The 15625-nt window shown below is 41.8% G+C and overlaps 1 protein-coding gene across 1 annotated transcript in view; it reads left to right on the forward strand.

Moving 5' to 3' along the window:
* The window catches only part of Tmem156 (transmembrane protein 156), a 34108-nt gene extending 18740 nt beyond the window's left edge, over positions 1 to 15368 (forward strand). Inside the window, 4 exon segments of the mRNA XM_045161247.1 lie at positions 4321 to 4590; positions 8475 to 8732; positions 12580 to 12709; positions 15128 to 15368. Coding sequence (XP_045017182.1) covers positions 4321 to 4590; positions 8475 to 8732; positions 12580 to 12709; positions 15128 to 15368 — 899 coding nt within the window.
* The last annotated feature ends 257 nt before the right edge of the window (positions 15369 to 15625 follow it).

The raw sequence follows: 15625 nt of genomic DNA on the forward strand, positions 1-15625 counted from the left end.
AATCTTGTTTCTTGGGCTGGAGAGATGGTTTAGTCATTAAGGCACTTACCTGCAACACCAAAGGACCCAGATTCACCTCCCCAGGACCCACATAAGCCAGATGCACAAGGGGGCACATGCGTCTGGAGTTTGTTTGCAGAGGCTGGAGGCCCTGGCACACCCATATTCTCTCTCTCTCTCAAATAAATAAATAACAATGCAATAGTTTGTTTATTTATTTTAATTTTTTGTTTATTTATTTGAGAGCGACGCAGAGAGAGAAAGAGACTGATAGGGAGAGAGAATGGGTGAGCCAGGGCCTCCAACCACTGAAAATGAACTCCAGACACATGCGCCCCCTTGTGCATCTGGCTAACGTGGGTCTTGGGGAATCAAACCTCGAACCAGGGTCCTTAGGCTTCACAGGCAGGTGCTTAACCGCTAAGCCACCTCTCCAGATCTTCTTATTTATTTTTAATCTTGTTTCTTAACATGGAGTGTGTTGCACTTACCTTCTCATTGCTGGGACAAAGCACCTGACCAGAGTCAGTTTAAGGAAGGAAAGGCATTATTTCAGGCTTACGGTTTTTTGTTTGTTTGCTTAATTTTGTTTTTCAAGGTAGGGTCTCGCTCTAGCCCAGGCTGACCTGAAATTCACTATGTAGTCTCAGGGTGGCCTCGAACTCATGGTGATCCTCCTACCTCTGCCTCCGGAGTGCTGGGATTAAAGGCGTGTGCCACCACGCCCCGCCTATTGCAGGCTTACAGTTTTGAGAGGAAGTTTCATTATGGTGAGGAAGGCATGTATGAGTGGGAAGCTGGCTCACATCCTGCCATGTATCTGGGTGGAAGAAATGCTGACTCTGACAAGTGGAGCTTGGGTCGTAACAGCCTAAGGCCTGCCCCAAGTGCCATACGTCCTCCAGCAAGGTGCCACCTCCCAAAATGCCACCAGCTGGGGCTTGAATGTTGTGTGTGCTTAATCATAAACACATGAGTCTATGGGGGGCATTCCACTTTTAAACTACCACATGGTGCTAGATGGATTATTTATTTCAATTATTCTTCAGTTGGCGCACAATACATTTTGTGTGTACATATGCATGGCATAGCCTTATAATAAAAGTTAGGGAATAAAATGTAGTTTATGATTTTGTTTTTAGTGGTTTTTTTTTTTTTAAAAGAAAATAACCTACTTGGACATTTGTCCTTCACTGTCGTGTATTTTCCTGTCTTTTTAGTATTCTGTGTACTTCCTCTACAGGGTTATAGGCTTAGTGGTGAAGTAATTCTGGAATGCATTTCCATTTCTGAGAGAGAACACTTAGATGTCTGGCTGCCTGGAATATTAATAGAGGTAGTTAAATTCATAAATCCTTGTTTATGAAGCCAACCTGATGACAAAAATGATTGGGTAGAATTGTTTATTTCTGAAAATTGTATCGAAGAAGGCTATGTCCTCTATTTATTTCTTTTCCAGTTGAATTATTTAAAACTGAGGTTTGAAACCACCATAAAATGACCTGATGGCCAAATATAAAAGCTATGTCATCAATTCTAGAGAGCCCAGCTGGTCACGGAGTAGGATGAAGGCAATATTGACAGCAAAATTCTCTCTACCGCCCTTCTAGGCCCTCTCATAGCAATATAAATTCTATCATTGAAAATTTCATAAGAGGAAAGTGCCAGTGAAGAAAATGGAAAGATGGTACGAAGTAAATTCCTCATATGTTTCAGTAATATTTTAAAAGCTATAAATTATAGAGTTCCATCTGATGGTGCATTTCCATTTCCTTCCTTTGACATGATTACTGGAGGCAATATTTTTTACAGTTATAATTTGATTACAACTTTGATGACAAATGTATTAGACACAATGAAGTTGTATATTTGAGTACAATTTTATTTCCCCTGCAAACTTTTCTTGCAACTCAATTTTTATTTTTTAATTTTTTTTGGTTTTTCGAGGTAGGGTCTCACTCTAGCCCAGGCTGACCTGGAACCCACTATGGAGTCTCAGGGTGTCCTTGAACTCATGGTGATCCTCCTACCTCTGCCTCCCTAGTGCTGGGATTAAAGGCGTGTGCCACCACGCCCGGCACAACTCAATTTTTAAAGGTATGTATATTTGGGAATTATATGTGAATTCCCTAAATAATTTTCAAAGTTAGAAGGCCAGGAAATGTATATTTAAGTTATTAAATAATATAAAAAATTCACTAGTAATTAAACATTTAGGGAATAACTGTCGAGATACAAATGGCATCAATTAAAAGTGCTTTAATATCAGTCATTAGTTTGACTTTGTTTTAGTATGAATAAACATGTTTGATTAGAAGTAATGATCTTGACAAACGAAGCAATTCTTGCATTGTATTCCATGTTGTTTACACACCCCAAATTATATTTCACTGCCTGTGGTTATGAGGAAGACCTTGCTCCTGCCTCGCCTTTGTGCGTCTGGCTAACGTGGGGTCTGGAGAGTAGAACATGGGTCCTTAGGCTTTGCAGGCAAGTGCGCCTTAACTGCTAAGCCATCCCTCCAGCCTAGGACATGTGAGTTCTAACCCCTTAGTCAGTTAGCAAATTTCATCTTTAGAGTTTCTGATGGGCTAAATAATAGATGATAGGTGCTAATTCCAATGTTACCTAGAAAGAAAAGGGTGTGTATAGATGGGATTAAGTTAATGACTTTAAACGTGACTATCCTGAATTATTCTTAAATTCAAGCACAAATATTCTTCTGGGCAAGAGGCAGAGATTTGACAGAGCCAGAAAAGTCCAAAGCAGAGGAGAAGGCACTGTCACTGCAGGGACGGAGGTGACGGGCTCTAACCCTAGGAATGCCAGCACTTGTCAGAGCAAGGAATAGATTCTTCATGAGAACACTACCTTGACTTTGGACTGTTGACATGGATAGTGAACTTCTGGCCTTCAGAATGTGGGAGAATGACATTCTCTTGTTTTTATTTTTATTTTTATTTTGTTCATTTTTATTTATTTATTTGAGAGAGAGAGAGAGAGAGAGAGAGAGAGAGAGAGAGAGAGAGAGAGAATGCGCGTGCCAGGGCCTCAAGCCACTGCAAACGAACTCCAGACGCGTGCGCCCCCTTGTGCATCTGGCTAACGTGGGTCCTGTAGAATCGAGCTTCAAACTGGGGTCCTTAGGCTTCATAGGCAAGTGCTTAACCGCTAAGCCATCTCTCCAGCCCCAACATTCTCTTGTTTTAAACTGCCAATGTTGTGGTAATTTGTTGTAGTAGCTCTCAGGATATGAACACAGAAATACTGTCCAATTAAAAAATATATATATATTTATGCTGGGCATGGTGGCGCACATCTTTAATCCCAGCACTTGGGAAGCAGAGGTAGGAGGATCACCGTGAGTTTAAGGCCACCCTGAGAATACAAAAGTGAATTCCAGGTCAGCCTGGGCTAGAGAGAGACCCTACCTTGAAAAACAAAACAAAATAAAACAAAAAGTAAAAAATTATTATTTGCAAGGAGAGAGAGATAGAGAGAGAGGGAGAGAGAGAGTGAATGGGCATGCCAGGGCCTCTAGCTGCTGCAAATGAACTCCAGATGCATGCACCACTTTGTGCATCATGCTTTATGTGGGTAGTGGGGAATTGAACCTGGGTCATTAGACTTTGCAGGCAAAGTCTGAGCCATCTCTCCAGCCCAGATTTAAAAAATATATATTTTATTTATTTATTTATTTACAAGCAGAGAGAGAGAGAGAGGTATGGAGAAGGAGTGAGAGAATGAAAGAGAGGGAATGGGCACACCAGGGCATCTTGCCACTGCAAACAAACTCCAGATGCATGAACCACCTTGTGCATCTGGCTTACATAGGTAGTGGGGAATTGAACTCGGGCTGTCAGGCTTTGTAAGCAAGTGCCTTTAACTGTTGAGCCATTTCCCCATCCCTTGTCCACTTTTTAAAAAATTCGTTGTTCAAATTGTACAGTTGACTATTTTAGGGTGGATTGATTCAAAAGAACCTAGATTTATTTTAAAAAATTTCTAGATTAGAGACAGGCTAAAACGTTAGAGTTTCTAACCTCTTCCTTACATGAATATCTATTCTCTGAAAATTAATATTGAATGCTGACATGTTTAAAAAGGAAATGCTTAAATGGAATATATATATTCCATATATATATATACACATATAAATATATATATATGTATATATATATTTGTGTAAAAACAAAGTCTTGACAATGATAACTAAAATTTGCTCAAGAAATAAATGGAGAGCTTATTTTGTATTTAAGTAAATGCTAAAAACTCAAAGATTCACAGGGGAAGTGGTTTTTTTTTTTTCATATTTTGTAGGAAGAATATTGGAACTCTCCTGTCTGGAAGTATGTTTGCAGCCTGATTTCACCTCTTCACCCTCTTCCTTACATTTTCCTTTTGTGACTTTTCTGCAAACAGCAGCAAAAACCCGGACGACTATGGGAATCCTTCCAACTCACTCCAATTTCCAGAGCTTCACTGAGATTTGCCAAGGTACCGCAAGTGAATTGGAAACGTGCTCTGTGTGTTTGGCTTGCGAGTCCAAAGGAGACATGGATTTCATTTCTCAGAAGCAAATATCAAAGGGTAACCGACAATGGGGCAGAATAAAATTTCCCAAGTATGAATTAACTCGTTCTGTTCAAACAGGACATTCTGTTTTACAGTTCGGTGACCCTGGGACACTCAGTGGTGTGGCTGTTGATGGGCGGTGACACGGGGCTTTGTAATGTTACTGAGCTTTTGTTTGGTTTGTTAAAAACAAAATATTTGTTAATAAAATTCATTAAGATGCCAGCGTAATTCACATTCATTTGGTAACTAAAAGATTAGCTGGTATGATCTCTTCAAAGATAGCGAATGCTTAAAAAATAATCTTAGCTAACTCATAGTTGCTTATGATAAAACCAAACTTTGGTTCTCAAAGGAGTCATTGAACCCTAAATACTTTTGACTCTACATTTATCCACTGAGCAGGGATTGTCTTTTTATCTATTTGGCTCTTCAGTGAGCCTCTTGAGAGCAGAGTTTATTCGCTGCTGTATCTCTAGCTTTTTGCACAATGCCTGAAGTAATACATAATCAGCCTGCAATACATATTTAATGTTAGATCAATGAATGAATGAACAAACAGAAGAATAACCATATGCTCTCTGCAGTGACCAACTGAGCACTGAATTTATCAAACTCAATCGGTATTATTTAGCTAAATTGCAGTTAATCAAATTGAATCATTGAGACATCAAGTAATTTATTCACAGTCATAAAATGCATCGGTGGCCTCAAGCCATCACGACTGCCTCATGTATCACTAGACATTGGAATATTCTCCATTGTTTGAGAATAGGAGCAAGGCACTGACGTGTAGCAAGACTCAAGTGGTGTATAACCATTCTAGGATTCTACACTAAATCCACAGAAAGCAAATCAAGGGAATGCTTTTATAAAAGATGGTATATGACAAAGAAATATTTTTTTTTTCAAGGTAGGGTCTCACTCTAGCCCAGGCTGACCTGGAATTCACTCTGTAGTCTCAGGCTAGCCTCAAACGCACAGCAATTCTTCCACCTCAGCCTCCCAAGTGCTGGGATTAAAGGCGTCTATCACCATGCCTGGGGAAGGAGGAAAGGAGAGCGAGGAAGAGAGACGAAGAGAGAGAGAAAGAGAGGGAGAGAGAGAATGGGCACACCAGGGCCTTTAGCTGCTGCAAATGAACTCCAGACACACGTGCCACTTTGTGTACCTGGCTTTCCATGGATAGTGGGGAATGGAACTCTGGTCGTTAGGCTTTACAGGTAAACCTCTTAACAGCTGAGCCATCTCTCCAGCCCGACTAGGGGGGATTTTAAGGGCAGGGGGTTGACAGATGTTACTTCCCTGCCTTCTTGGAATGTGAGAACAGTACTTTGCTAAGTTGCCGCAGTTGCTGTGTGCTATGGCTGTGTAACAAATCACCCCTCACAGTGGCATCAAACAACAGTAATCACTTCTCTCTCTCTTTTTCAAAAAGATATTTTATTTTTATTTATTCAACAGAGAAATAGGGAGAGAGAGCGAGAATGGGCGCTCAGGGACTCCAGCCACTGCAAAAGAACTCCAGATGCGTGTGCCCCCTTGTGCATCTGGCTTACATGGGTCCTGGGGAATCAAACCTAGATCCTTTGGTGTTACAGGCAAATACCTTAACCACTAAGCCATCTCTCCAGGCCTGCACCATTTTAATCTTTTTAAAAATATTTTTATTTATTTGACAGAGAGAGAGAGGGAGAGAATGGGCACTCCAAGGCCTCCAACCACTGCAAACGAACTCCAGACGCGTGCGCCCCCTTGTGCATCTGGCTAATGTGGGTCCTGGGGAATTGAACCTGGGTCCTTTGGCTTTGCAGGCAAAGTGCCTTAACTGCTAAGCCAGCCTTCCAGCCCTCTCTCTCTTCAAGTCAGAAACTCAGGATGGGCATGGGTGAATTATTTCTGGTTGGGGTGTTTCATGCTACTGGAGTTAGTGACTGGATCTGAAAAAGGGGAATCAGAGCAGCTGGGGATACCTGGGCACCGCTCTCTTCACATAGCCTCAGCATTTTTTTTTTCCTGTATGATCTTTTGACTCTGGTGAGATCCTTCAATATGAGCTCTACCTTCATAAAAGTTTTAATGTTCAATACCACATTGTTCAATGCAAGTGCAATGTTGGACGGCAGAGCTCCCAGAACTTGCTTATTTTCGCAGCTGAAATTTAATAAACATTACACAGCAGCTCCTTGTTTCCTCAGGCAACCACAATTAATTTTGTGTCTAATAGTCTGATGATTTTAAGGTAGGATGACAGGTCAGTCTGATGTATTCCACTCTGCCCGATGTCCTCTAGGTGCGTCCATGTTGCGACAAGTGACAAGTTTTCCTTCTTTTCCAAGGCTGAAGAATGTTCTAGCATGTGCATGCGTCACTCTGTGTTGTGCATTCGTGTGTGTGTGTGTGTTGTGCAATCTTCTTTCTGGGGACATCTGCCCAACCTTGGCTATTGTGGATAATATTGCAATGAATATGAGACTGTAGACACGTCTTTTTGGATCCTGATTTTGGCTCTTTTGGAAGTGGGATGGCTACAGCATATGGCAGTTATATTTTAATTATTAACTTCTTTTGTTGACAACTTCCATAATTATAGACAATAAACCATGATAATTTCCTCTCCTCCCCCACCCCCTCTTCCACAAATCCACTCTCCATCATATCCCCTTCCCCTCTCAATTAGTCTCTCTTTTATTTGATGTCATCATCTTTTCCTCCTCTTATGAGGGTCCTGTGTGGGTAGTATTACCCACTGTGAGGTCATAGATACCCAGTCCAATTTGTGTCTGGGAGAGTGCATTGTAAGCAGCCCTACCCTTCTTTTGGCTCTTACATTCTTTCGGCCACCTCTTCCACAATGGACCCTGAGCCTTGGAAACTGTGATAGGGATATTTCAGTGCTGAGCACTCCTCTCTAGATCCCACATAAGCCAGACGCATATGGTGATGCAAGCATACAAGGTTGCAATGTACATATGATGGCACATGTGTCTGGAGTTCAGTTGCAGTGGCTGGAGGCCTTGGCACACCATTTCTCTCTCACACTCTCTCTCATTAAAAACAAACAAACAAAACTGCTTTAATAATTATCTTCAGCATAGCTAACTTCTTTTTTTTTTTTTTTAGTAGCAAAGGAGGAGATTTAGGGCTTTTTGTTTTTGTTTTTGTTTGGTTTTTCGGGGTAGGGTCTCACTCTACCCCAGGCTAACCTGGAATTCATTATGTAGTCTCAGAGTGGCCTTGAACTCACAGAGATCCTCCTACCTCTGCCTCCCAAGTGCTGGGATTAAAGGCGTGCGCCACCACACCTGGCTCTGGCTTTTGATTTTTGAGATAGGTTGGCCTGGTGTTGGTACTTGCTGTGTATCCTGTCTCACTCTCTTTAAGTTTGTGATCATCCTCCAGACTCAGCCTCAGTGCTGGTATTATAGGCATGAGCCATGTGATGCTTGGTAAGACTGAGTTTTGAATTGTTTTCTTATTATATATTACATCTCTGAAATAAATTTTTCTTTTAAAAATATCTTATTTATTTGCAAGGAGAGAGAGAGAAGGAGAGAGAGAGAGAGAGGAGAGAATGGGCATTCTAGGGTTTCTAGCCACTGCAAAAGAATTTCAGATGCATGTGCCACTTTGTGCATCTGGCTTTATGTGGGTACTGGGGAATTGAACTCAGGTCATTAGGCTTTGTAGGCAAACGTCTTAACTGTGGAACTATCTCTCCAATCCTAAATTTTTCTTTCTTTTTTTTTTTTTTTGTTGGATCTTACTCTAGCCCAGGTTGACCTGGAATTCAGTATATACTCTCAGGCTGGCCTTGAACTCATGGTGACCCTCCTGAGTGTTAGGATTAAAGGCAGGTGCCACCATGCCTGGCTAATTTTTTCATAATCTCTTTCTAGGTTTTCTCATGAGAGGATCAATAGAAATGAAAACAAGTGAATTTGATTCACCTTGTAAACATTTGAACACTGTAAGTCCTGTAGTTGAGCCCTTGGAGGAATACAACACTACCTGTACTTTAAAAATCCACCTGCACTAATCAATAATGCCAGACAAAGACCTAGCTGAGGAAAAGTCCGTGAGCTCTTCCTGTAGAATTGTGGAAAACTCAAACAATTGTACTCACGTTTCTTTGCACCTAGAAATTGACGTAAAAGGTAGGTTTGGGTGCTGGGAAGATGGCTCAGTGGTTAAAGGCACTTGCTTGCAAAGCCTGCCAGCCCAGGTTCAATTCCTAAGCCTTCCATGTAAGCCACATACAAAAAGTGGCACAAGCACCTGGCATTTATTTGCAGGGACAGGAGGCCCCGATGTGCCCATATACACACACACATACATGTCAATAAATAATCCGTACGTACATACATACATGTAAATAAACAAATAAGGCTTGACGAAAAAGGAGAAATCAGAGACAGGCACATAAAATTAAGAAAGAACTATCACATTCATTGCAAGTTGAAGAATTTTATTGATGATGGCCTGAAGGAATGTTGGTCTCTTCATCTGTTTACTTTTCTCTCAAAATATGCTTCTTTTAGAAAATATTTTATTTTTATTTATTTATTTGAGAGAGAGAAGAAGGAAAGAGAAAGAGAGAATGGGCTCTCTAGAGCCTCCAGCCACTGCAAATGAACTCCAGATGCATGTGCCATTTTGTGCATCTGGTTTGTGTGGGTCCTGGGGAATCGAGCCTCGGTCATCAGGCTTTGCAGGAAAGCGCCTTACCTTCTAAGCCATTTCTATAGCCCTCAAAATATGCTTTATATGACTCCAGTTATAACTTGAGGCAGAGGAGTTGTCTATGGATCATGAATTGAGGGGCACTAGAAAGACCCTGTGTCCCAGAGTAACTCTGGACATATCTATTATCCGTGTGTGAAGTGAACTCATCATGTTTGGGTACTGCAAGGGGAGATGTCTTTCAAAAGGTTAAGTATCAATGAATGAAACAAAAATCTCTGTATGTCAGCTAAATTTTCTTTTAAAATCTACATGCATGCTATTAAAACTGTTTTGAAACGATTTAACACATTTTCTCTTAGAGCTGAGAAGCGGTCCTGGGTAAATGAGCCTTTTGATGTAATGCTGTGCAAATTAGGTACTTGGGGTCACCAGATCACTCTGAGAGAAAAGTAGGACAAAAGGTGATCTAACACATATCTAAATTCTCTTTAAGACTGATTAGCATTCTACTCACCCTATTCTATTTGGAAGGCCCTAATTAATTCGTTCTGTTAAATAATGTGCCTCTATTTCAGCCATAAAAGCTACTCCTAGAGAACATTTTTTTTTTTTAATCCACGGTTTGTTATATACATTAATTTAATGAGTGCTGTCTGTGTGTCAGGCAGTATGCCGGGATGGGGGACACAGAATGAGATGAACATAAACTAATCTAGAAGGTGAGGGAGTTAGCTCAGTTGGTAAACTCCTTCCTCACAAGCATGAGGACCTAATTTGATCTCCAGAATTCACTTAAAAGTGGTTAAGTGTAGCTGGGCGGTGGTGGGGGATGCCTTTAATCCCAGCACTCGGGAGGCAGAGGTAGGAGGATCGCCATGAGTTTGAGGCCACCCTGAGACTACATAGTGAATTCCAGGTCAGTCTGGGCTAGAACGAGACCTTACCTTGAAAAACAAAACAGAAAAAAGAAGAAAAAGAAAAAAATAGTGGTGTGTGACATATGTTTGTAACCGGGGAGATGGAGATAGGAGGATCTAGGCCAGCCAATCTAGTTAGTGAGCTCCGGGCCAATGCGAGATCCTGTCTTCTAAAAGGTAGGAGGTGTTCCTGAGAAATAGCAGCTGAGGCTGTCTTGTGGCCTCCACATGCATGTGCACACACCTGCACATGTGTACCTGTATACACACACACACAAAATCTAGATGAGCAAGTCATCATAGGTAAACAAGTGAGAGTGCGTTCCTAAACTATAGGTGCTATGACAGAGAAATTTGCAGAGCTTCCAGACACACCAAGCACATAGACACTTTTCAAATTGCTTTATAATGCTTTACCAAAGCTGGCTTATTTGAAAGATAGCCATTTTTTAAAACCCACTATGTTTAAAGTAAACATACATATGTAATGCATAAGCCTTTTCCTTATTTAATTTTTTATTTATTTGCGGTGGGGGGGGGGCGCACACCAGGGCCTCTAGCTGCTGAAATGAGCTCCAGATGCATGGGCCACTTTGTGCATCTGGCTTTACACAGGAACTGGGGACTCAAACCTAGACCCTTAGGCTTTGCGGGCAAGTGCCTTAACCTTTAGGCCATCTCTCCAGTCCACATAAGTGTTTTCTAAGGTAAAATATGACTTCAAAAAAAATTCTCATGCAAGTTACTTTGCCCAGGGCCCTATAGCTTCTGTAATGGGGTTAATTTCCCGTGAGTGTATTGAATTTACTTCCAGAAGAATGGATGAGGGGTTACTTACAGAAGCATGGGTGAGAGATGACTTGTAGAAGTGTGGGTGATTACTCATGAAAGCTGTGTCACTGAAGTTCTCTGTGCAACTTGCAGGTAGAATCAAACCAAAGAATCTCTTCTCCCTCACCAAGTATAATACTGCTTATCTAACTCCAGACAGGGTCCTCATGAGTCTTGTAACTCTTCTATCAGGAGGAGACAGGTATAAAATAATTCATTTAGTTTCAAAGAGCTACTAATTAAATTTTTTTTTTTTTTTCAGAGAGAGAGAGACAGAGAAAGAGGGAGAGAGAATTGGTATGCCAGGGCCTCAGCCACTGCAATAGAACTCCAGATGATTGCGCCACCTAGTGGGCATGTGTGACCTGGCGCTTGCCTCACCTTTGTGCACCTGGCTTACGTGGAATCTGGAGAGTCAAACATGGGTCCTTAGGGTTTGCAGACAAGCGCCTTAACCTCTAGGCCATCTCCCCACCACCTATTGTGTGTGAATGATGATTCTAGATAAGCTAAGGACTAAAGGCATGAGGAAGATGTACACCAGCATTCATGCGCCTTTCTCCTACTCTGACAGGTTCATGAGAATGGAAGAAAGGCTGGGTGCAAAGGAAGGAGCTGGGGACTGGAGGTTGAGTGGGGCAGACTGAAGGGGAGGGCAGGGAGATGCAGAGGAGCAAAGAAGTGGGGACATGTGCAGAGTTTGAGATCTTGAGCAGAGTGGCTCCAGGTGATAAGCATGACTTAAATATTTTTTATTTAGTTATTTGAGAAAGAAGGAGAGAGAGAGAGAGAGAGAGAGAGAGGGAGAGAGAGAGAGAGAGAAGAGAGAGAGAGGGAGGATGGGAGCGCCAGGGCCTCCAGCCACTGCAAATGAACTCCAGATGCATGTGCCACCTTAAGAACCTGGCTTACATGGGTCCTGGGTAATTGACCCTGGGTCCTTTGGCTTTCTTTACAGGCAAGCACCTTAATCACTAAGCCATCTATGGAGTCTCATTAGATTATTGGTGGGGCAAAACTAAAAAGGTATAATTGAAAGTCAGTCACATAGGTATTTAACAATGAGTATGACACACTCACATATCAAAATGGATTATAAGTTAGTGTCACGGAGCTACTGTGTCCATGTGCATCGACTGGCTGATATCAAGCTCATGGATGGTTCATTTAGAAGTACTTGATCCTTTATTTTTTTTAAATTATTTATTTATTTATTTGAGAGCGACAGACACAGAGAGAAAGACAGATAGAGGGAGAGAGAGAGAGAATGGGCGTGCCAGGGCTTCCAGCCTCTGCAAATGAACTCCAGACGCGTGCGCCTCCTTGTGCATCTGGCTAACGTGGGACCTGGGGAACTGAGCCTCGAACCAGGGTCCTTAGGCTTCACAGGCAAGTGCTTAACCGCTAAGCCATCTCTCCAGCCCTAGAAGTACTTGATCCTTTAATGACAGCATCCAACACCTCACCATGAGAATAAGCTCTTGAGACATGCAGACTTAGGTTTGAGTCCTTATACTACCATTTGCTAGTGATGTGACTTTGAACAAGGCTTTCCTCTTCTATCATACAGGACGACTTGCCAGCACCACACAGTGTTTAGATAAGGATGGCAATAAGAAGTTCAGAGTTCAGAGGTACTTCTCAGTAAAGGATAGTAATACTGTGCGGGTTGTTTCCAAGGCTCTTGTGTTCCTTGTCAGGCAAGGCTGTCAGTCACTTCAGTAGTGTTCACCTCTAATTTCAGCAAGGGTACCGTTGGTTCTTTTCTGTATGTTCGTTTCAGGCAGGGTCTCACTCTAGCCCAGGCTGACCTGGAACCCACTCTGTAGCCCCAGACTGTCCTCAGACTCATGGCAATCCTCCTACCTCTGCCTTCCGAGTGCTGAGATTAAAGATGTGCACTACTATAATCTGGCTTCATTAATCTTTTTTAAATATTCTATTTTTATTTATTTAGTTGAGGGAGGGAAAGAGGGAGAGAGAGAGATATTGAGAGAGAGAGAAAGGTTTCCAGCCACTGCAAATAAACTCCAGACACATGCGCCACCTTGTGCATCTGGCTTATGTGGGTCCCGGGAAATCGAACCAAGGTCCTTTGGCTTTGCAGGCAAGTGCCTTAACCACTAGGCAATCTCTCCAGCCCACCCCCCCCAGTAAGTCTTTTTAAAAACTTATTTATTTACAAGAGAGGAGGGGGAGGGAGGGAGAATTGGCAAGTCAGGGCTTGTTGCTGCTGCAAATGAACTCCAGCTGCCACTTTGTGCATCTGGCTTTATGTGGATAGTGGGAATTGCACTTGGGCCATCAGGCTTTGCAAGCAAGTGCCTTTAACTGCTGAACCATCACTCCAGGAGTCTTCCACCATTAAGTCTTTCAGTAAGTACTTTTTGCAGGTATATATTTTTAAATATTTTATTTATTTATTTATTTGGCAGAGAGAGAGAGAGAGAGAGAGAGAGAGAGAGAGAGAGAGAGATAGAATGGGCACACCAGGGCCTCCAGCCATTGCAAATGAACTCCAGACACATGCACCCCCTTATGCATCAGGCTAACGTGGGTCCTGAGGAATCGAACCTGGGTCCTTTGGCTTTGCAGGAAAATGCCTTAACTGCTAAGCCATCCCTCCGGCCCTGCAGATATTTTTAAGGATCGTTTCATGTCAACTCTTGTCTCTGATACCTTTACCAATAAAGACCAGTAAAGCCATGGTTTATGACATCAGTGCTGTATATTTGTGGAATAACCATCTTCAGAGCATTTTCATTAGATTCTCAAAGTGTGTAAACACTATATGCTATTTTCATTTTGCAAATGAAAAAAATTCCTGAAACTCAGAGAAGTTAAATGTTTTGTCCAAAGCTATACAATTACTAAAAATGTGAGAACTAAGACCTGTTTTCTTTATAGTTTCGAGGTTTTTGTTACTTTAAACAAATGTGCATTATTTATGATGCATAGTTCTGAATTTATTTATTTTTTTAAATTAATTAATTTATTTGAGAGGGAGAAAGAAGCAGAAGGAGAGAGAGAGAGAATGGACACGCCAGGGCCTCTAGCCACTGCAAACGAACTCCAGACGTGTGCTTCCCCTTGTGCATCTGGCTTACGTGGGTCCTGGAGAGTTGAACCGAGATCCTCTGGCTTTTCAGGCAAATGCCTTAACTGCTAAGCCATCTCTCCAGCCCATAGTTCTCAACTTATTGATCCATTTTCCTATATGAATACAGATGAGGAAAGAAAGACATAAGAAAATAGAAAAATGTCTAGAAAGAGAACAGTAGTGAAGGTCACTAGTTAATATCTAAACCAGTACTCTTCTGACTGAGCTATATCTCCAGGCTATGGATCCACCCAGCTGACAAACTTGGTGGTTTTTAAAGGCTTTAAAAATAAACTAACAAACAAAAAGAAAACAAGACCAAATATATAAAGCAATGCAATGTCACACTGCTTATGACATTAAATATAACTAATATAAAACATACCATAAACATTCTGTATATCATGCTTATGTAGATAATAAAACAAATAACACACCATTTTGTACACAAGAACTGGTGCTCTTCAACAGGGAAAGTGGCCCAGTGGTATTTAGAGAAGCCATTGATTTTAGAAAGAACCAGTGCTTTTATTATTATTATTTATTTTATTTTATTTTTAGAGAAAGCAAGTGAGAGAGAGAGGGAGGCCGAGACACACACAAAGAGAATTGGTGTGCCAGGGCCTCAGCCACTGTAATTGAATTCCAGATGTGTGCGCCACCTAGTGGTCATATGTGACCTTGCGCTTGCCTCACCTTTGTGTGTTGGGCTAACTGGGATCTGGAGAGTAGAACATAGAACCTTAGGCTTCACAGGCAAATGCCTTAATCACGAAGCCATCTCTCCAGCCCAAAAACCAGTATTTGTTAATGGAGCAGAACTTAACAGTGAAAAGCTCTTGATATCTTACTGTGCATGGTTCTTTCTCCTTGGTAATCCTCTGAACCATCATAGGAAGTATGTAGCAAGAATGTGATTGTTTTTTGCTGCGTTTTGAGATAATATCTCACTGTGTAGGCCAGGCTGGTCTCAAGCTCACATCCTCCTGCCTCGGCCCCCCAAGTGCTGGAATTACAGCTGTGGGCCGCCACTACTGGAAGAAAATGCTCGTTTATCGTCTCAATGTTTCATTTCTTTTCTTGGAATACGTCATCAATACAAACCTACACCTGTTCTCCTAAGAGGAGGTGATTCTGAGAAGCCCAGAGCATTGAATGTGCGGGTTATTCCAGGTGAGTCCTGTGGCGTACAATCAGAGCACAGCACAAGGAACCCCTGGCGCCGTACCATCTTGCCACAGAGCAAACTCGAGATCTGAGCCCTGATCTCATTTACGTGAGCCTTATACGTGGAATAAAGGAACTGTGGGCAAGGGAAACCCAGCTCAATATGTCTTATTATCAGGGGACAGTTACGATCAAAACTGCCTCTTTAAATAATGGAAAGTTTGCTTAATTGGCAAGAAGAGACTCGTGTGAGTAGGTGGGGTGAGGAGAAAGCAATAGGGAATAAAGCCGCTGGTTTATTTTTAAATGAGACAAGATACCATTATTTCTCAGAATGGCAAGAAGTAAT

Source organism: Jaculus jaculus, chromosome 11 (genome assembly GCF_020740685.1).
Source record: "Jaculus jaculus isolate mJacJac1 chromosome 11, mJacJac1.mat.Y.cur, whole genome shotgun sequence".
In the NCBI taxonomy this organism is placed as follows: Eukaryota; Metazoa; Chordata; class Mammalia; order Rodentia; family Dipodidae; genus Jaculus; species Jaculus jaculus.